At 39.1% G+C, this 23,059-nt stretch overlaps 2 protein-coding genes across 3 annotated transcripts in view; both read left to right on the forward strand.

The window, feature by feature from the left end:
- Positions 1 to 1,222: 1,222 nt before the first annotated feature.
- RIOK2 (RIO kinase 2) lies at positions 1,223 to 16,050 on the forward strand. Of its 2 annotated transcripts, none has more exons than XM_056325039.1 (10): positions 1,223 to 1,656; positions 2,472 to 2,610; positions 3,525 to 3,641; positions 4,588 to 4,763; positions 6,422 to 6,510; positions 8,126 to 8,317; positions 8,722 to 8,814; positions 9,759 to 10,295; positions 11,273 to 11,357; positions 15,734 to 16,050. In XM_056325039.1, the coding sequence occupies exons 1-10, from the start codon at positions 1,591 to 1,593 to the stop codon at positions 15,893 to 15,895; spliced, it is 1,656 nt and encodes a 551-aa protein (XP_056181014.1). In that variant the 5' UTR covers positions 1,223 to 1,590; the 3' UTR covers positions 15,896 to 16,050. The 2 variants fall into 2 exon arrangements, with proteins under 2 accessions (XP_056181014.1, XP_056181015.1); XM_056325040.1 differs by having other exon boundaries at positions 1,225 to 1,656; positions 9,759 to 10,286.
- A 3,153-nt stretch (positions 16,051 to 19,203) lies between these two features.
- LIX1 (limb and CNS expressed 1) overlaps positions 19,204 to 23,059 on the forward strand; it is a gene marked incomplete at its 5' end in the record, with an annotated part of 28,687 nt that continues 24,831 nt past the window's right edge. Inside the window, 1 exon segment of the mRNA XM_056325077.1 lies at positions 19,204 to 19,310. Coding sequence (XP_056181052.1) covers positions 19,204 to 19,310 — 107 coding nt within the window.

The following is a 23,059-nucleotide window of genomic DNA, read 5'->3' on the forward strand; positions in this document are numbered from 1 at the left end:
ACTCCTCCAGAGGTACCTGAAACGTGCAGCTGATTAGCAGAACTAACTACTTATTCCATGGTAAAATATAATACTTTGAAAGGTACAGATAACACAAGTGAAGTAGATATGTGGATATGGAACCGGGGTTTGTGGAGGTTAGAGAGATGAGGATACTGTAGCAGAAAGTTAGAATCAGGCTCTGGTTTCAGTAGAGGTAATAGTGATCAGGAGTCTGGTGGAAGGCCCATACCCACTCGATGAGGCTAAAGTACCCATCAGACTGCTGTACAGAATTTCGACACACCACATGCCGTTCCTCCGCATGATCTGTTGTCCTCAGCACCCTGAGAGCACCGTGTCACAGGCCAGCACATTGCATGCAGAAATTATTTCACATCTTTATATAGGATTTCTGCTTGTACTTCTGGCAACCCACTGCAAGGAAAACAGACAAAACCACATAGATCCTCTAGCATTGTGAAAACTTTTCTTAAGGATACTTGAATAGTAACATCTTTCTAACTGGCCATTTCAGAAATGTCTAAAAAGAAAAAAAAAAAAAGGGGGGGGGGGGGGGCGGCAGTGCATATTTGATAGCAGTTACAGACAGCTTAAGTTCTGAAAGTAAAAAAAAGTATCAAGGGTTTACTGGTTTAAGACAACAGAAAGATACCCTTTCCACCAAACACCTTGAGAAAAAATCTGACAAATGTAGTAGGCGAGTTCACCAGGGGCATTTTCATCACACGTAAGTACATGACAAAGCGACTGAGGAAAGCGTGTCTCGTTCCTCCGTACTGCTACCGAATACAATTAATTAACCCTCCCTCTGCAGCCCGGTACACATTACGGTGCAGGTACCGACAAGGCTGTGGAAGCGTTTCCTTCCCCAGGCAGGAAACGCGAGCTCGGACCGCCGACTCCCCCTCGGAGGGGCTGCGACGGGGCAGGACCACCCGCACCGGCCAGCGAGGGGCTACGGGCCTCCTCGGTCCGAGCACCCCCGCGCCTCCCGCGGCCCCGCCCCCACGCACAGCGCCGCGCGCACGGCGCAGGCGCACACCGAGCGGCCGCCGCGCGCCGCCCGACCCGCCGGCAGCTCCCCGCCCGCCGAGCCCGGACGTGCGCAGGCGCAGCTGCGGCCGCACCTTGCGGACGGCGGCGGGGCCGGAGGGGCCGAAGGGGCCGGAGGGGCGTGGCGCGGGTCCCGCTCCGCGGCTGGGCCGGCCAGGGACGCGCCGCGGGCGGCTTCGGCTGCGCGGCTTGGGTGTCGCTTCTGTTTCTGGGGAGCCGGTCTTGGCAGATGCACAGGGCACCCAACTAATTCACAGCAGAGAGGGAGGACAAGGCAGTGTCGGACTAAAGGCTTGCTCTGACTCCACTGTCAGTCCGTAATGACTCGGGCACGAATGAGGCACGCAAAGGTTCAGCCGAGGCAGCTGCCAGGACCCAAGCACGCCGCACCCCGGCCCGGCGGGGCTGGCCGCCGCCGTGCGAGTTCCGCGCATGCGCCGGGGTGGTGCGGCGGGCGGGCGCGTTCCCGCGCGGCCCCGCTCTCCGGGCGAACCGGGCTGTCGGCGCCGCTAGCGTGTGCCGGCCGCAGCCGTCATGGGGAAGCTGAACGTGGTGATGCTTCGGTACCTCTCCAAGGAGCACTTCAGGGTCCTGACAGCGGTGAGCCGGCGGAGAGGCCTGGCTGGGAGGACGGGCGAGCGGGGGGAGGGGAGGCGGCCTGCCTGGCCCAGCCCTGCCCGTGGAGTTCCGCGTGGCCGGTTGGCTAGGGCGGGTCGGGCGCACTCCGGGCGCGGATGGGAGACCGGGTCGTTTGCGTCGCAGACGGCAGCGGAAGAAAGGCTGCGGGGGAATGGGGCCGGTTTGCGTTACCGCCGCCTCCCCTGGGGTCCGATGTTGGTGTTTGCCGCAGGGTGGGCCCAGCTCGCGTTCTCCCCTTCGGCCGGCCGGCTCGGGATAGCTGACGGCGGAGCGGTCGCTGGGGCTGTCCAGATGGTGGCCGCCCGGCAAGGTACGGTCGCCAGTTTCTCTGCACGTGCTGGTGGCTTTTGGCCCCTTGTCTAAGGAGGAGGGAGCAGAGGTTTGCCAGTGCGCGGCCTGGTGCCTTGCCTAGCTGCGTGGCCGCACCAGCTGGGCTGTCTTGCCTGTCCCGGCAGCGGGGTCCTGGCAGGAGGGCGAAGGGAGCGTGGCCGTGTGAGTGCGAGAAAATCATCTGGTCTGAGAAAAGCAGACCTGTGCGTTCATCTGCTGCTGCAACCGAACTCTAATCGGCCATTCATTTTCGGGCCGGTACTATAGAAGTTTCAAGGCAGAATTATACAAGGGACAGCAAGGGGCAGTGGTGTGTATTAAAAAGTTTGGGTAAGTCACAGAAAAAGTAATAGTGCATCCATAAAAAGTGATTTTAGTCTCAAGTGGGATCTTACTTCATTGTTGAACACAGGGGCTAACGAAGCTATTTTTATTTGGTCTTTTAGGTGGAAATGGGCATGAAGAACCATGAAATAGTTCCTGCTAGCTTAATTGCTTCCATTGCCAGCCTTAAACATGGTGGTTGTAATAAAATTTTGAGGGAGTTGGTGAAGCACAGACTTCTAGCTTATGAACGAACTAAAAGTGAGTTTGAATTTTATGTTGGGCTCTCACTCATTCTGTCCCCAATGCCCTCACAGTGGTACTTGCAGAAGTACCACAGCTTGGCACGTATGAGCAGCCAGAGCACTTACTAGCTTTGTGTTCTCTTGAACCTGCCCTGGGAATATGGATTTGTGCAGACCAAATGTTGTAGCTGTCTGCTGAATTCTCATGTCTATGAAGATGACAGGCAGAAAAGAGATGAACAGTTAACTTTCTGTATTGCTTAGTCACAAAAGCCGTGAAAAATGAAAGAAACATCAGTTAAGGCAATATTCAAATGCATACAGGAATCAACCCAAATTAGTTACAGTCATGTAGTACACAAACTGGAGCAGACTGCAAACACTTTGTATGTTTCACCCCCACCAAACAACTACTCAAGTAGCTTTTATTCCCTGTCATGTGACAGGTAGTAGTTGTGCAGGCTTTTCCCCATTTCCTTCAGCCTTTTAGTTGCATCTAGCTTTGCAAACATACTGTACAAGTTTGCAGGAAATTCATATCCTTTTTGTCTCCGTTCTTCATAGCATTAAGAGTTGCTGTAGATTACCACAACAATCCTATGTCCCTGATGCATCTCCTATATGTGTATCTTCCAAAATGCTCCTTGGGTTTTCCCAGGCTATTTAAAATACTGCCATTGCCTCTATTAGAGGGGCTAAGAGCATGTCTTGTCTTTTGCCCAGTTGTCAATTTTCATAAAACTTACAGGAGTTCAAACATCTTTACCATTCTTTCCTGTCGGGCTGATATTAGCCGATGGGTGAAATACTACTTGAGTGCTGTGTACTGTAAGCTGAAACAAGACTAAATTGAGACTTACTTTAAATGCAGTAGAATTAATTAATTTAATTAATGAGGAATTAAATGTTTTGTATTTTATTCTTGACTAGCTGTCCAGGGTTATCGGTTAACAAATGCAGGATATGATTACCTTGCTTTGAAAACTCTGTCTTCCCGACAAGTTATACATTCTGTTGGAAACCAGATGGGTGTTGGCAAAGAATCAGGTAACTAAAAACCCCCATTTTTAATAATTTCTTTAAGCAAACACAGCTGTAATGCTGCACATGTTTTGCTAGAAACTAGTTAAGTTTTCTTCTGGATGGTCACATCAGTTAATCTGTCAAACACCAAGATTTATGTTTCACTTGTTCAAATGTTGTGTGAGGCTTCTGGCTGCATTTGAATGTTTCTTCACAAGAGTGTCATTCTACTTTGACAGTTTTGTTGATTCTTAGTTCATCGCTTAAAAAGTTGCTTTGCAGGCAGATGCTATTTGTCCCATGCTTTGTAGAGTTTTGAACCATTTTAGCAAAAAGATAATTTCAGTTTTTTCATCCCACTTTATGGTAAAGTAAAATAGGGTCAAAACTATTGGAGTGCTGTGTTGGTTCCTCTTATGTTCATGTAGATTGTAATGTGACGCAGCACATAACTTGTGAAATTGGATAGTGAGAAGGGGTTTATTGGAACAAATGGTAGAAATGAAACATGAGCTGTCTGTTAACACTGTTTAAAGTGAGAGGCTGGTCCCTTTGAGTTGTCTATCCACACAATAGAAAGAAGGCGGCTCTTCCAGATTGTGATTAATAAGAACACCAGCATCTGCCTTAGATTTCGCTCAAGGATAGCTTATATTTGTTCTTTGCTGTGCAGATAGCCTGGGGATGTTAACCTGAGCATAGGAACCTTAAGATCTCCTAATCTGACAGATGTTTCAGATCACATCAGTATTTCTTCTAGTGGAGTACCATAATCTCTAACAATAATTTCTTCTTTTTATGATCTCTTAGTATGCAATATGTTAATTTAGCTGTCTTTACTAACTGTAGGAGAACTTGCCATGCCAGATACAGTAATTGTGAGAAGTGAAGTAACAGACCTTAATGCTGCAGTTTTCATCAGATCCTACCTAGCTTGTTAGATTTAGAGCTATGCTATTATGTCTTCTAGATATTTACATTGTTGCAAATGAAGAGGAGCAACAGTTTGCATTGAAATTACATAGGCTTGGAAGAACTTCTTTTCGCAGTCTGAAAAATAAACGTGACTACCACAAGCACAGACATAAAATGTCATGGCTGTATTTATCCCGGCTGGCAGCAATGAAGGAGTTTGCATATATGAAGGTGGGTGACCATTCACACACTAGCAGCAATGGTGTAATAGACTGAAGATACTTTCCAGACTGTCTTTTGATTATTTCATATTTACAGTAGTGGTAGGATTTACACTTCTTTTGTTTGTTTTTTTTCCTCCCCTAACAGACTTACAGTATTATGTTTCAGAGAATTTCAATGCTATGTATTTTGTATGCTTTTTAGTGGCAAAATGAAGCTTTGCCTTGGAAGTCCCTTGCAACAGAAACAGGTGCCATGAGAGAAATTCAAATTATTTTTTTTATTTATGGATAGATAATTTATGTATCACCAGTGCTGCTGTTTTTCCTTCAAAATCTATTGCATAAGCTTGCAGAAACACCTTAAAAAGTAAGGAAATTTACAGTTTCTTGTCAGAATAACTCTTTCCAGAATTACTCTTGTCAGAATTATTATTACCCAGCTGTCATTTTTAAAAAATAATTTACTTATTTTTTAATTTACCATGCTTTCAATTGTTGCTGTGCTGTTGAAGCAAATCTTTCTGTCCAGACTGGTGTTCTGACCTGAAAAGGCACATTTTGTTCTATACTGTGCAAGAAGATTTCATTTCCAAGTATATATTGCTACTCTGAGTACTAGATTTTTTGACCTTTAAAAAAATGCAGATGTTATAAAGTAATTAAAAGTTGACAGTGGAAAACTAGTCATTTACAAAAAACTAGTTTTCCCTTCTCCTTTTGTGCTATTTAACAGTACCATATACATTAAATATTATTTTCTTGTTTCTCTTAAAAAAACTCAGTGGGTTCTACCAGTGGCCTCCACAGAGGGAGAAGGAACTATTACCATCATTTAGAACCTCTGTATTGGTCCAGTTGTTCTAACTGGTAAAGCATGATGTGGTCAGAATTTGAAGGAATATGATCATGGGGGCTAATTTCCTTGAAAAGAGAGTTGAGAGAGCATTAATTGCATTCTGAAAAGCGATGATAGTTTAATTTTAAAGTAACAAAAGCTATATTTATGTTGCCTTAACTTAGACCTCTATCTAAGAAAAAATCACTAGTAACAGAAGAATGAGTAAAAAGTGAATGAACCCATAAAGAAGTTGAGTGGATCAAGTGAATGACTAAATTTGAGTTGGAAAAGGCGAACAGTAGAGCTTCAAAATATTCTCCCTTTGGTTAATCTTTAATTGGTGTAATACTGGTTTTTAATATTTAAGAATGAACTATCGTCTTACAGCAACTGATTGTAGAGTAACTAGTTAGGCAGAACTATATTGGCAGCAGCTTAGTGTGGAGTATTTTTCTAATTCCTGACAACCTGTTTCCAGTTACCTGCTATTGGTTACTTGGGCTAGCAGACCAAGTATGATTCTGTCACTCTTCATTCTGCTGTGTTTTTCTTCCAGGTGCACAATAATTAAACTGTTGACAATATAGCAGTGCACTTACTGTTTAAACTTACAGATTTTATTTGTCTTCGCAGTCAGAGTTATGTTACGTATATGTTATGACATATTCCTTCATAAGCATGTGATTTGAAGTTTCCAGTTAGCATTTGAGTAATGTATGCTGCTTCCATGGTAATATTTATTGCTTATATTTGACGGGAATTTGTCAATATAGTAATGTTTTCTTAACTATTTAATTTCAATTTTTCAACGTATTGTCTGTTTCCAGGCTTTGCATGACAGAAAATTTCCTGTTCCAAAACCTGTGGACTACAACAGGCATGCAGTTGTTATGGAGCTCATTGATGGCTATCCTTTGTAAGTACTGTTGCCTGAATTCCCTACGTTGTAGAAATCCTAACAATGTTAGGTTCAGTAAGGTTAAAGGATTAGGGTTTTTCCTTGTCATGTAAGTGAATTCTGACTTCACCATGCTGCATAATGCTCTCTAGCCCACAATCACTAGCACTCTACTTAATAAGATAAGCAAGGTTATAATTTATTTATACAGAGAAATGAGTTTTTTTCTTAGTCCAAAGAAACTGGTGAAATAGACTGATTTTTTTTAAGTAAGGAATACACCAAAAGAGCAGTGTGACAAAAGGTAGTAATGCAACTGTTTTCTGCACAGAAATCACATATTTGATATGTTATTGGTTATATACAGTATTGAATACAGTATCATTCATGTTCTGAGCTTCAGTTTTTGATCCTTACAGTGGTGATTCTGGTAAGATTATAACTATTTTAGAACTTCTGCTCAGTTTACATTGAAAACTGTGTGTCCTGGTCTCATCTGGGACAGAGTTAGTTTTCTTCTTAGTAGCTACTGCAGTGCAGTGGTTTGGATTTGGTGTGAGACTTCAGTTCCTCAGGCCTTGTTAGCCAAAAGGATGGAGGGACACAAGGAACTGGGAGGGGACACAGCCAGGACAGCTGACTTGAACTAGCCAAAGAGGTATTCCATACCATGGGATGTCACGCCCGGTATATATGCCTGGGGGGCTGGCCGGGGTGGGTGGGTCATTGCTCCGGGACTGGGGACTGGCTGGGCATCGGTCGGCGGGTGCTGAGCAGGTGCATTGTGTGCCACGTGTTCCTTTCTACCTTCCCCTCTGGATTTTATTCTTTCCCTTTCCCTTTTCATTATAACTGTTACTGTCATCATTGTTATTATTGTTCTTTCATTTTTATTCTGTTTCAATTATTAAATTGTTCTTATCTCAACCCTCAGGTTTTGCATTCCTTTCCAACTCTCCTCCCCATCCCTCCGGGTGAGGGGGGAGTGAGCGAGGGTTAAACCACAACACTGCTTTTTTACTTGTTTTGTTTCTAAAGGCCAGATGATTTGTATTTTGCCACTTAAGGTACATTGCTTTCTCAGGTATATGTTCAGGAATGCTTTAAGCTTTTTTTTTTTAAAATTTCTTTTTTCCTAACAGTGTAGAAAATAAGAATTTCTAAAAGAAAATGTCATGAGGCATCTGAATTTGAATACAGGAAGACCTAGTTCCTACTGAGACCATAAAATTACCTAAACCAGGAGAAGCATAAAAATTTATGGATCTGTTATTTAAATTATGTATTACGATATGGTTCCTGCTGGCAGACAGTAAGCATAAATTGAGATTTAGCCTTATAAGGAGACATTTTGTCCCATTGAGGACAGTGAGGCAGTGGTACAGGGTACTTGGAGAGGGTTGCACAGGCTCTCTTCATCCCTAGAATTTTTCAAGCCCGAACTATATAAAGCCCTGAGTCATCTGATCTGATCTCAAAGTTGACTGAGCTTGGAGGAGAGTATTGGACTAGAGACTTGAGGACCTTTTTAACTTTAATTACTCTGGCATTCTGTCACATGTATTTCATATACTTTGCTTGTATTTCTAAATTAAGTTTTTCAATGTTCAGGATATTTTATTTATATTTTCAGGTGCCAGGTGCACCACGTGGAAGATCCTGCCTCTGTCTACAGTGAATTAATGGATCTGATTGTAAATCTTGCCAATCATGGTTTGATTCATGGTGATTTCAATGAATTTAATCTCATATTGGATAATGATGACCATGTCACTATGATTGATTTCCCTCAGATGGTATCAACATCACATGCAAATGCTGAATGGTAGGTTCAAATTTAAAGATTTTTGTCAAAGTAAATCTGACAAGTGCTGATGACAGCAAATAGTCAACTATGACTGTTTCCATAGTCCTGTTTCTGATTCTTTTTCTACCATTGTTGTCATGCAGCACAAAAAAATGTTCCAAATGTAATTTGATTTATGAATGAGTAGAAATGTCTCTTTAGGCTAAATATGTAATTAATTCCTTCTGAGAGAGAATGACATTAAGAAGTGCTTGGAAGTATACTGCATGCAATTTGTCTCCCTAGCTTTTGCCTTGTGATCACTAATAGGAATGATTTTAAAATAAAATCAGCAAAAGACAAGATACAGGGTAAAAGTTTGTCACTGCAGTAGAATTCATTACCTTGATTTTATGTCTTTACACTTCTGTATTTCTTTACAGGTATTTTGACAGAGATGTTAACTGTATTAAGGAGTTCTTTAAGAAACGTTTCAACTATGAGAGTGAGGTCTTCCCAGCATTCAAAGACATCAGGTAGAAACTGCCAGATAAATTTGAGTTGTCCTGTTTATGATGGTGTTGTGAGAAAAATGGATGCCTGTGAAAAGTGGCTGTAGAAGAACTAAAAAAAAAAATAGGCCCAACTATGCAATTTTAAATTATATTTTTGTCATTTCTATTGTGTTTTATTCAACCAAAGTTACTGTAAGTGGTTTCCAAAAGCTAAAGTGTGCTTTAAAATACAGTACTGCCTCCTTTGTCTTTCTTCTTGCTGCTGAGGAAGAGAGACCAGTCTAAAAGCTTGATTTGAATGGTAAATATCTAGGAAATTTTAGCAGGGATGCAGAATTAGTTTCTTCTACTTCTGGAAGCCCATTTTATAGTTCTAGTATATCAAGAATTAATTTGGGTTTCAATTTTAAATTTATTTTTAAAATGCTGGTAAATATGGTGACTGCCTCTTCAAGCATTATTATGCTGAAAGTTTTCTTCCTAATTTTTTTGTCCCTTTTGAAAAACAAAGTAAGTTTTCACTTAAGACTGAAGCTGTTGCAATGAAAAGGACCTTGTTTCATTCCGATCCCTGTTCCAAAGGGCTACCACACTTGAATCAGTCTCTCTGTGTCATATGTACCCTTTATTCTTCTGTTTGCTCAACATAATCTGAGCTTAAAGCCAAACTGTATTCCTGCAAAAATAAAATAATTTCCTATAAATAAATAAACAAATAAATACTGGTTATGGAGATGGAATCATCTATTGTAGTCGTTTGCTTTTGTGATGTCACATTCTGTTAATACTTTTTTCTGAAGCTCAGCTCTACCATGTGGTGTTCTGTGTGTTTCACAAGAGTATATCCTCTTTGTTAATAGTATGGGTAATTACAGTCCAGCTTGATTAGTATTTTTAATCCAAAATGTAGAATATTGGTAGCTTGATGATTTAGCATATTAAAACAAAATGCAATTCTTTCACAGGAGAGAGTGTTCTCTTGATAGAGAGATCGCTGCCAGCGGCTATACAAAAGAAATGCTAGAAGATGATGACCTGCTTTACCCACCAGGTTCTGATGAGGATGATAATACAACAGAGATATCAGAATTTGTAGAAGATGCTGAGAATAAGCTCAACTTCTTCACCAAAGATAAAGACAACTATGAAGACTTCATGTCTGAAATGGGTTATTTGTCTGAAAGCAGAACCTGTGACAACTTTATGTATGTCAATGAGGAGGCTGATACAACTGAAAGTAGTGAAAATACACAAAGGCTGAGTATGTCAAAGTTGAGTTCAGCCTTAGAAGAAGTTGAAGGGCAAGCTATGCTTCAGAAATCTGGTGAAGATGCAGAGAGTTCTGCAATTGCTTTTTTTAAGGGCAAAAGCATAACTGAAAACGCTGCTGAAGTCAAAAATCACACAGGACAAGAGGAGTGCTGTAATGATGAGGAGAATGAAGACAAATGCCCTGATCTGGTTGACTTGTCAACTTTAAATGAGAAATTCAGGCATTACAGGTAAAGGTTCATATTTCCTATCTAGGAGTGTGATTCCTCCCCTCTCCCCAGTAAATGTGAATCTTTCAAGTAGACTGAACAGGACCTCTTCAGCTACCCTTGTTTAAATTGAAGACTAAAAATTCAATTTATTTTTAAAACATTGCCGTGGATATCTTTCCTCTTGGTCTTAATGGTAGATAACGTGTTGATTGGTACTATATATGTAAAGCTTCACATGTAATGTGCAACAAATCTTAAACAGCTAGACAACTGAAGTATCTGATGGGGTAACTGGTCTTGGATTTAATTCGTAGAGCAACCTATTTTCTGTGGTGGATTTTTTTTCTTTTTCTCTATTTCAGTTAGTATTAGTAGTGAAGGAGTTCTTGACAGTAAGATACTGCTTCTAAATAACTTTTATGAGTAAGTTTGTAATTTGAATATCTCAAAGCCAAATTATTCTGCTGCTCACTCTGCTGAAATTAGCAAGAACAAGCTCCTTGGAATATATTGTTCCAATATATTGTACTCTGTGGTGTTCTAGCCTTTAATTCCTTTCCTGACATACTTAGAAATTCCTGCTTACCTTCAGGCTAGCCCCTTGTACATGAAAATTTGCCAGCCCAGCACACACCTGGAGGCATATACCAAGCTCATACTCGTCCTCATCTGCTTTTGCTTTGTAGTGAAATGACATGTCAAAACATTTTGTAGAATCTGAAGTATTTATTTTTTTTTTTTAGTGTTCTGAAGCTTCTTTTCATGTGCTTGGTATACATGCGGCTGTTGTGCAACGAATTCTTCCTTTGATAAAAAGCTGGTTTTAAACAACTAATGTTGATATTCAGAACATAAATGTTTTGTAGTATTTGCATGTTTTGTTGTGAGTTTTCAGGTTATATATAAAATATGGTGCTTATAGAGGCAAAAGATGTTTGTTTTGCTAGTGGAATAAAGAATAAGTAAAGAATAAAAAATTGATTTACGTATTTCAGAAGTGAAGAGAGTGCTGAGCACAGAACAAGGACTAAAAGTATCTCATCGGTCAGAAGTGCTGGGAGCTGTTCAACCATTCCACCGGTAAATATTATTGTTACTATGTTACTATCTAGTCTGTTCAGACCATGTTAACTTGCACATAGCTGTTAGTATGTATTTGTAAAAATGTTCTCTAGTCTCTGTAAGAAGACTTGTTACCATGTACCTCTCTAGTTTCCATGTCTACAGAAAAATAGGACTGATACTTCTGGAATTGTTTACAGGTAATGATTTCCAGCACTTCCTTTCATGTGCTGCTCTTTGTTCTTTCACCAAAGCTCCACATCATATTAAAAGCTCTCATTTAGCCAAAGCAGGCTAATGTATGTTAATGTGTGTTAACACACAACATATAATCAATTAATTCATTTCAGTTGCTAGCCATAATTAATATTTTTTATTTTAAAATCGGATGCTTGAGGCAAGATTTAATTTGGCCTTTTTCACCTGTCATCTTAGAGATTTCTTCGTACTCTTTTCTGAAATATTTATATGAACTCACTTCAGTAGTTATTTCTTTGGCAACATGAATAAATTTTACTTTCTGCATTATTGTCTTACTCTTCAACCCAGCACTGCTCATTAGTCGGTGTGGCTACCTCTGTCATATTTTTTAAAGTGCCTTTTCCTTTTAAAGGGAAGAAAGTCCAGTGTGCTTCATTAATTCTTGTACAAAACAGGTAGAAACTTCTTTCAGCTGACAGCTGATCCATGAGGCATTTTTTTAATTAGGGTAGACTACATACTTGACCTTGTGAATACATGCCTATGTTCAGTCTCATTTTCATTTGCAGTGAGGAGCAGAACTCCGAAAAATCTTGTTTGGGGAATGTGTTGGTGTAGTTTCAACTCTTTCATGATAAATATGTACTTTTCCAATTTGTACCTTTTCAAAGCATTTCTATTGCCTAATTAGAGCATTTGCCCTAGAAATACTGCATCTGAAATGTCTAGTGCTGGCAAGTGTGTTTTGTTTGGGGTTTTTTTTTCCCTTGTTAGACTTTTATCTTCCTAATTTACAGTCTTTTCAGTCTACTACTTATTGCTTTGGTACTCTTCTAACAAAGGCTTTGCTACTGGCCTGTTAGATGATGTGTTATTTTGTGAATCAGCCTTGTTTTACACAAGGTACCTGTCAGTGGCTGTAATATTCATGGAACAGTTGACTGCTTTACTCTTTCATGTTTGGATTATATTTTGTTTTTTAAGATAAGTATTTTAAAGATACACCAATAACCAATAAAGTTACATGTGTAAATAAATGTGAAGGAACAGCATGTTTAAATCTCTTCTAAGTCATTTTTTTACAGGACTTTATGCAAGAAAAAAGCCTCAACTTTGACCTTTGTCATCACAGTTCTTATTCTAGGGGATGATGCTGTGTTTTCTTAAGGAGACAAAGAGTTAGGTTAAAACTGTGGAATGAAGTAAACAAGAGCCAGGATGACCTGCAGGAATTCCTAGTTTCTGGTCCATGCATTTTTTTTTTTTTTTGAGTTTGCTAATTTAAGTGTACAAGATTTGGAAGAAAAAAAAAATTAGTGCTGCTGAGTCCTACAAAGGAAATTACTTGAAACTGTACTCCTGTACCCCACTGAGTGGTATCAGTGGCTGTTACGTGGATATAGAAACCTTTTAGAGTATTTAGAGAATGTGTGTTTATTCCATAGACAGACACGGAATGTGTTAAAAATTTGTAAATTATGTGTGCATACTTAATTTTCTATTGTAAAAGTAAGATAAAAACACTTTAGCAGAAAAGGTTTCAAGAGGTTCAGCCACACAAAAAACTTTATCCTGCATCAATTTACCTTGCATAATGATCACTTACATGTTTTCATGCTGAGTAAAGTAACATTTCTGACAATTGCTGAATCTTCATTTTGAGTGTTAGAACTAGTGAAGTGATACCTGTAATGAGCTGTTTGTAACAGAAAATAATTACAAAACTAAAAATGCAAAATAATGTCACTGTAGTAAGATCCACTGGGCTGCTTAGAGCTGATGCCTCTTATTGCTGCTAGCATTTATCTGTTGTTTGTGCAGCTTGCTTTCTGTTTGTTGGAGAAAACATACTAAAACATCAGCAGATTTTAAAATTAATCACACAAATTCATATAGGCATATATAAACAATTGTGGCAATAGTAGTAGGTACAGTCATAACTTGGGAGACTGTGCCAGAAAGAGTCATGAATGTTGGAAAATCAGCTATTCCGCATAAAGTAAGGTATCTTTCTGTGCTTGTACAAAGCTTTATATGCATTGTTGTAATATAATTAGAGGAAACAATTGAATGATGAAAAATTTAAATAATAAAAATGTAAATTTGTTTACTCTGAAGCATTTCTCAGTATTCCTGTTACAATGATGGAAAGATTAGTGAGTCTTTCAATCATGTGCTGTGGTTAAGTAATAGAATTTGGTGAATTTACATTATGGTTACATGTCAAAGACTTCTGGTACCATCTTGCAAAATTTCTTCTAGCAAGTTTTGTATAAACTAGTCATCTGTCCTGGACCAGAGTAGAAGTAGAGAAGCCTTCTTTCAGGTTCTGCCTATAGAAAAGACAGAATGGCAGGTGCTTTACTGGCAAAAGAAAGACATCAGTGCAACAGTGTAAATTAGTTCTAGTAAGTATTTTATTCAGAATAATTAAAAGATAATCTATGCTTTTTATTTCAAGGTGCTCGTGGAAGGACGTATCATACCCAGCTGGGGTTTTTTACCCACATTTTGGCAGTTAGCCTGCCTGCTATGTAACTTAGGAAACTACTGTTCAGGTGGTTCCTCAATTATTACAGGATTTCTGCTGAAGTCAGGATTGAGTAATTGGATTCACGCATTCCTTGTGTTACTTTAATTGTATTAGTCACAGCAGTTCTTAAAGAGCATATCTTGCCACAATTATGCTTTCTGGTTCCTGATTTACTCCTACCAACGTAGCATGTCATATGTCACAGTGAAGTTCAATTGATAGTACAATCAACAAAGCTCAACAAGGCAACTGAAATTGGGGTACCTGTAAAGGAAATGTAATTAGATATTTTTCCTCTTGTCCGGTTATTTGGAAATCAGATCTTTTTATTAAGGACAGATTTGTTCCTTTATATGATTTTTTTTAATGCTTTATTAATTAGAGTAAAAATAAGACACTCCTTAGAGATTTTCAACAAGATATGATTCTGTCATGATTAAATAGTCAGAAAGGTGAAAATAATTTGATTTCTTTTTCTTCCAAGACATGATATGTAAGTATGCGGTCAATACCAGTGCAGCAGTTTGATCTGGGATCATTTTCCAAATGACAAAATCACAGCCACAATCTACTAAATCATGTTTTCATTTTTATTATGGATAGCTATTGCCATTGTTACAGAGACCAGAACTCTGATTGAAAACATGGGTGTAAATAACAGATGAACTGTTCCAGTACTTCTGCTGTAGAGGCATGAGACAGTTCTGACCTTCCAGATATTAACAGGAGAGTGCCTCACCACAACAGGGGAAAACTGGAGGAATTGTAAATCACTCCTGGCCTTTGTTCTTAGCCACATTTGTGGTAAAGTGTTGTTTTCTGTTATAGTCATACTCAGATCTTTGTAATCCAAACTTTTTTCAGAAAAAACAGGGTGCTGAAAGTAATATAGGCATGAACCAAATAATTACTGCAGGACATGAAATGTTCTATTGGTCCTTTTATTTTTTTAAAACTTAAAATAGGACAGTATGTTATCAGCTTTTACATTTTTGAAGAAGACGTGTTTTGCACTGAGAGTGCTGGTCCTTTATGATCCCCATAAGAAAGACACAACTCCATAAGGTATGGTTTAAAATACTATTTACTGTAACTAAGACCATCAGAAGAGAACAGCATAGATAATCCCACACCTCTTAAGATGCTGGGAGCCCTGAGGGTGTTGCATTGAACAGGACTCCCGACACATATGCAGCACACCATACAGACCTTACCCATGGCAGAGAATCTCTCTTTTTAGTCTGTCGAGCTATTTTATGATTTTCTTACAAGGAGACAATTCTGTTCATTATTTCTGTGGTCAGGCTGAACTAAGGTTCACATGAGAACTTCTTGCTGCACTTTTAGATAGAGGCAGGGCCACACAGGTGTGTTTGCCAGTACTGAGCAGGAGCTGACTTGGTTTATCTTACTGGCAGCAGATCTGTGCAGCACAGCACAGCCCTGACGACAACCCTGTACATGCAGCTTACAGCAATACAGCACAGACGGGGCTTGCTTACATAACTGCTGTGTAGATCACTAACTTCTCAATGTACAGAGGCCTTCTGGTTAGGGTTGTGCATGTTCATGTTAGCACTGAAAATGCGCTATCGTGCCATGTATCAGTACTAAATGATCTCCAAAAAGTCCTGATGCTGAATTTTTTGTTTATTTATAGGAACTGGTGAAACAGAAGATAAAACGTCAGCTGACCAAACATCAAAAGTCTGTTCTGAGACATCGGCTGCAAAAAGGAGAGGCAAATATTTATACCAAACAACGTCGAGAAAATATGCACAACATTAAGTCTAGCTTGGATGCAGCTAGTTTCTGGGGATAATTTGTTAAAGCTTCTATAGAATATGAGAAAACTCATAATGCATACAGTTGAAAGAATTAATAACAAATAATCCTTTTATGTAATGGAGCAATCTCTTCTGCACAACCAGATGTTTTTCTGGAAGTTAATAAACCTCATTCTGCTGGTTCCTGTGATTTTGGTTGGAAGATTTTGGTTTGTGTTTCTGGTTAAAGCCATTGACTGTAACTGAAATTACTCAGTAGTACTGGCTGAAATAATTTTCCAGTAGTATCTTGTTGTAAATCAATTGTATTGTGTTCATTTAGATTAAGAATCTTCTGTTGTGCAGAGGATTCCTTTTAAGAAGGAAGGAAAGGAAAATTTTAAAACCAATTTTTGCAATGAAATCAAATTTAAATTTAGAGTGTTGCCCTCATGTTAGCAATTTGTTTAGTTTAATTAAAAATAAAAATATTAATCTGATGGCCGTTAGTACTCTTTAAGATTTCTCTTCTACCTATATAAACATGAGCAATCCACATGATTAATGTGCATTCTTTGAAGCCAACAGTTATTTTCCTTCACTGCAAAATCTCACATACAAGTCTCGCCCTGAAGAATGCGTGATAATAACAGTGCTGTACTGACCTGCAAGCACGCAGATTTTTAGTGTGCCCACACAATTACCAATAAATTTAATTCCTTTATATCTAATAACTTACATGAAGTAATGAGGATTCTGCAACTTCTCTTTTCAGAAATATTACGCTGACTTTTACTATGCTGTATCTTTGGGGTCTGAGGACCTAGAAGAAAACCAAGTATCTTAATTTTTTTTACTATTTTTAAGTGAGGTATGTCTAGCAATAAAATTAAGTGGTATTTATATTTTAAAACAAAATAAACATAACGAGAGAAGTGTTTGTGAACACTGAAGCAACTAAAGCGAGAAAGAGCAGTTTAAACTATTCTGTGCTTTTTTTTTAACCTATATGCTGTATCCGTGCTTCAGATGTGAGGTGAACTTCTTGGGGAGGACAACTAGGTCGTGTTCAAATTACCAGTCTGTAGTTTGGAAAATCTTAAATCTTTCACCTGCCTGAGTAAAAGAAATGGGGAACTTTGGCTTTGACCTTTGGTTTTCTGCTCTTGATACTGTCTCTTCTTTGCCTTGTGAACTCGACACACCTGATGCCTTATTCAGGTTTTAGCCTGTTGAAGAACTGCAGCCTCTGTCCTCTTACAGCACAGCTCTTGCTTTCAAAGTTTTTAATTTTTGTCTTCTCTCTGGAACGATATAAAAGCTAATCTTAGCCAGCAGCTATGTATGTTCTTAAATAAAACTATGGCACGTAAGTAAGATGAAGTAGGTAAATGTTCGTTACAACATTAGAGCTGCATGAAAATCTGTTGACAGAAGGAAGTCCAATTAAATCTTACATTTAAGTGGCTGCATTCAGGGTATGCAGGCCTGGTTGCTGATACAGCTAGACCCGATTTTAGCTGGAAAAGAAAAGCAAACCAAGTGAATTTAATTGCATTTCCATTTAAAACATTAAGGAGGGAAAATAATCTGTTTCTGGGCTCTCACCTGTTAAGAGACTGGTTCAGTTGCAGCTTAACAAGATTTGAGTTACCAGTCTGGCTGAGGTGTGCATGCACTTCTTGGTTTAATTTAGGACTTGTCACAGGGAGTAACTTCTTTTTCATGTGTGACCTTAAGTCTGTCTTGGTAATCGGTTCCGAAAATATTCAAAGGCTGTCCATTTGATTCAGCACATTGAGAAAAGTATGGTGGAAATCTTGCTGTTTACTTTAAAATATTATTCTGAAATACACTCTTAACTCTTGTAAAAGTATTCTGAAGGATGGTTCTGAGTTATGTTCATTGACTCTGCCAGATGAGACCCTTCTGAGACTGGATTTGGGAGGAACTATCCTCAAAGTTACAGCTTAAATATATCTTTGTTAAGCCTATTTTTTCCAAAGCAGCAGAATTCCCACAGTAGCTAAAATCATCAAAGGTCACAATGAAGTTTACACCTTGAATGAACTTAAGAGTACTCACTCCACTTCAATGTCCACATATGAAACAAAATATTTAGAATGAACTTAGGAAAATGCAGAAGTCAGGACAGTAGGGTTACTGACTATCTTAAATTCATATCCTCAGCAGGAAGGAAGTGTGGGTTATAACAAAATCAGTTTAAAATGTATTGGTTTAATAAACACACATGAAGTAGTGTTAGTTCATTAATTTGTAACGAAACAAAATCTGGAAATTAATAAGGAGGAGATGAAGATGCACACATACAACTATGCACACTCAGTAGGCACAACGTCATGTAGCAATTTTCCACTGCAGAATCCTAAATACCTAATTTTTGTGTGGGAACGTGGAAGAAAAGATTGTTACAGTAACCAAAGGACAGCTCTTTATTTTTGGATATTTTCCAAATGGGGAAGACTTAACTGGAACTTATATAAAAGTATTCTGTACCAATGAAATAACTCCAGTTGATGTAGCTACAAACAGCCCTCCGCCTGAAGGAAAAAGCATGTTAGCCCTGTGTAGCAGCAGTGTGCCTGCATTTCTACTTCAGGCTTTTGCCAGCACATCTATGTGTGTCTTTTGATTGGAGTGCCTCTTCAGACCCCTGAGCAACCCAGGTCCTGTTCTCTATATGTAACTACTTTAATACACTTACTGTATGTGGAATTGGAAATGACACTCCAGGAAAATAGATTCAAATTTCATTAACCTAATACATCACAAGGTTAATTTTGCTTTCTTTTTCATTTTCCACTTGCCTTTAATATCGAAGTCATATTCCTGTTACATGTGAAAGAGGAAGAAAAGCATACCGTTTAGTTCATTCAGTCTTTAAACAAGAGTCCACATGCACTACTTTAATGGTAATAAGTTTGGAACAACTTTACATCTTACTTCCTTATATTGTCAGTCTCTCCGTAGAAGGTTAGAGTCTTGGGGAGCAAGGGAGTCTCTGTTAACGTGGTGTAAACCAGAATGATCTTTGCTTCAGCATATCATCAATACCCTGATGAAACAACTCTTTTCACACTTTCTCTCCTTAGCCTGTGGTCTGTGTAACAGAAGGAGGCAATAGGAATGAGTCTGTCTGTCTGTACAGCTAATTAGCTCAGCATACAGCAAAGGTAAGCAGCCCAGGGAGATGGGCTCTGAAAAATCATGGGGTGAAAGGCAGTGTCTAATTGGCAGGCATGGGGAGATTCTTTAGGAATTCAGTGCATTAATGAACGCAGAGATTCAGTACAGGACTCAACTAATTCAGGTATGAGGACAGTTTGTGGGTGCTTCCTAAAAAAGCAGACCTGAGACAGGCAGAACCTTGGAGCCTTTGCAGCTTGTAATTGCCCGAGTTCTTCCTCATAGAGACCCTGCCCTGGTATTGAAAGACTGTAAGTACCAAAGATAACTAACTATCTGACTAACTAACAATCTAACAAGTCGATTGCTTTATTTAGTCCAAATGTCTGTTACAGTCCAAGGTAGCAGAGGTAAGGGTAATTAACTGGCTTGTATCTGCATGCGTATGACAAACTATAATGCTATTTAACTCCACATTGCCTATCTAAGGTAGTTTTCTGGTTGGTTTTTAAGTCTGCATTTCAGAAGATAATTCAGAACTTTTTCTTAGGATACTTAATTACACTCTTAGAGCATTCACCTTGTGGTAAACACTTCTACTACCTGACAGCCTTGGAAATTGTTATGTCACATCCCTTTCTGTTTCTGGTAGTTTGTCCTGTCTACTTTTTAACCAGTGTTTCTGTAAAACTCCAAAGTATAAAAATCTTAATGCTTATGTTTACACAGATGTAATGTAATATGCTGCCGCTTAAGCTTAAGATGTTTTCATACAAGTAATGGAATAGGGAGAGGAAATCTGTTCTATCAGACTTGAGCATAAATGCCTATTTTTTAACAGAATGCCATAACTTTTCACTTAGTTATTCTGCATATATAGTTTTCTCATCTTACAATCTGTATGTACCTGTCCCTTACAAAAACACTACTTCTGAAGTGCTTTTCAGTAAGTACTGCAGAATAAACTGGTCTGAGGCATCCCACGAAGCAAATGGAGTCGAATGTGACCTGCATATCATGCAAATATGAGTATTTCGATTTGATTTATGATTTAAGTAGGACTATACATGAAATGAAGTGCTACTTGATTAGTAAAGTTTTGCAAAACTTACCTCCAGTTCCACAGATTTCACATAGTGGTAACAAACCCAAAAATTATTTTCTATTAATACAGCTAAAAAATATAATAATGAATTCCTTTGTTTTTACAATTTCCATCCAGAGATGAATAGATTATCTTAATTTTGTGCCCCTAAATTCAGTCCTACTTAAACTGTTAAATTAGGAGCCTTCTGGCTGCCGTTTTTGATCTAAATCAATCAGCTGTGTAACACAGCAGACAGTGCTGGGATAATGTCTGACATTTTTTTATTTATTTATTTATTTAGATGTAATTGTAATTCATTGTGGGACATAAGGCACAGTGCAGAGGTATTTATTTAATTTCCATTCAATTGTCAACAGCTGTCTTAGAGTTAATAAAATCGGTCTCATGCAACCATTGGTTTCCTTCTAACTTGCTGTGAAAGAAATAAAGTACATGGCTAGCAGTGGCATGTACACGTCTGCATTAAACATCTCTACTCATTGAATTCCCATACTATTATTCACACTGAAAGGCAAGAGACAGCACAAGCAGTTCACTGGGAATAAGCAGTAATATTCATGTAGAAAGATGCTATTCTCATACACCTGTCACGTAAGGATCCATCCCAAAACTCGGAGTTCAACATATCTTTATGAAGCCACACCTCAGGCAGTTTTTATGCTGCTGGGTAGATTTATTTTACCATCACAGACTTGGGACCTTCCAGTAAAGTCTGAATATATATGCATCACAAAACCAAAGAATTTAAGGGGGGCGATGGGGGTGGTGGGAGGCAAGAAGTTAGATGGAAGAAGAAAGGCATTCCTTGTTATAAGTTATCACTGGTAACTGGTTTCTGCAGATCTATTGACAAGGTTTTTGTTGAAAGTGTACATACAAGCTGCTTACACAGTGCAGTTGTGACCACCCACAGATCCAAGTGTGAGTAGCTTGCAGTACTATTTTTCTTTAGTTTTTCTGAGGTATGAGAAGAATTTTAAAGACATTCTAACATAGGTTTAACCTACATAGGCTTGAAATTACTGTGAATGCATGCCACTAATGCTGACTGCTGAAAAACATTCATAGTGCTTTGTCTTTTAAGTCAGATGAGAATTTACGTACATTCTTTTTGTCTTCAGTAAGAAGACAAGTCTAACAGGTAGATTTAGGTAGAGTTGTCCATCTCATCTGATTTAGTTTTTTTAAAGACACTGAAACAATGTGAGCAGGTATTAGTCTGGAAAAAAGGTAATCTCGTGGTTCCCTGAGAGAGCATGTCCACAGCTCTTACATTGGTTTCAGTCTTTGCCAGTAATAACCAGATAAGAATGAAAAGCCACCCAGCATCCACTTTTGTGTATTAACTGCCACCTTTTTTCACAATGTGAGCTGAACTGATTTAGTATATAGATCGCACTGAATTTTGCAAAGAGGGAAAGAACAAACATCTCAGAGCAAATAGTCTGCTTGCTACCACTCGACACCGCACACAACTTTTGTTCCATTGCAACTAATGGGCCTCTGCTTACTCTGACCCAAGGACATGGTCTGCTGAGCATGCCATGAGAGAGGGCTTTCCCCAGCAGCAGGCAGAGACAGGAGTCTCAAAAGTTCCTGCCTCCCTGGGTGCAACTGGCAGAAGCAAAAATTTTGATATATAAAAGAAAGTCATGAGCAGGCAGTAGTCTTGCCTGTTAAGGCTTTTGTTCTTAAACCTGTGTATTTGAACTGATTTGTGTTCCATTACAGAACTTCCAACAGGCACTAGGTAAAAAACGATTTTTTGTCTGAATTAACATAATATGGATCTATCTTTTTCTGAAAAAGCTGTAATCTGTGGTTTTTCACAAGGACTTGGTGTTTACCAGCAGAAGTGTCCTTCTGTATAAAGGATGCAAGTTCTGTAGTTAGCTAGAAAAACTTAGCCACACTTCTGGGTTTGGAAAATCTTGATTTGCACATGCTGAGCGGTGACAATCTATAGATGTGAAGTTTCTTTTCCAGAATAGTTGTGTGTGTGCTGAGAGGAACCGGGCCTTAAGCAGTATCTCTGGGCAGCTGTGAAGCATGTGTGGAGTTGCAGTGACCTGCGCACACCGGCATGGCCGCTCCTGCTGACCCAGGAACTTGGAGGGCATGACTGCAGTATTCCGACACAAAGTGCACAGGCTAATTTAGTCTTGATGAGGCATATCAGGCTGCCTACTAACTGGTGGGACAGAAAACATCCAAGTGAGACAGCTAATCAGCAGAAAAGCTGTAGCAGGCAGCCTCAGGGAGAGAGGAACAGGCAAAGACCTAGAGGATGGAGGAAGATATTCAAGGTAGAACAAGGAACCCAGCATTCAATTCTTGTAACTGCAAGAGATATGTTTACTTTTTTCATTCCCCTGATCTCTGTTTATTTTGTAGTTTCTTCTGTTTCAGATAATGCAGGGGTCATACAGATAACACCTTCTACCACACAGCTCCCATTTAACCCCAGAACTAGTCTAATCTGTGCACTGGTAGACGTGTCCTGGTAGCAGGGAAGGAATGAGAAGTATCAGTATGTAATTAATTACTATATAATTAAATTGTCTTTCTCATGCAAATTAAATTCATTGCTTTTCTCCATATACACTATGATGCTCTTGTTTACTCCAACTTCAGTTCTTTTTCTTTTTTAAAATGTTCTTCAAGGAAAAATATGGATACCCAAACAAGGAAGGAAGCTGAACTCGTGAATTCTATAAGGAGTCCAGGTGAAGGCTGAAGTACAAGGGTTGTATTTCTTGTTTATGAGATGGAGAGGCAGAAAAAATAACCAGTTATACATCTAAACCAACAACATGGAAGTCAGTGGAGAGATTATTAACTCAAACATTTTGAATTTTAATGATCTTAGGGAATAGTAACAAACCCGCAAGGTTCTTTTAGGGTTTATTGTTATTTCTGTTTGGAGTTTTTTTGCTGCTGGTTGGTTTTTGTATGCTTCTTTTTA

Source organism: Falco biarmicus, chromosome Z, assembly GCF_023638135.1.
Source record: "Falco biarmicus isolate bFalBia1 chromosome Z, bFalBia1.pri, whole genome shotgun sequence".
Classification (NCBI taxonomy): Eukaryota; Metazoa; Chordata; class Aves; order Falconiformes; family Falconidae; genus Falco; species Falco biarmicus.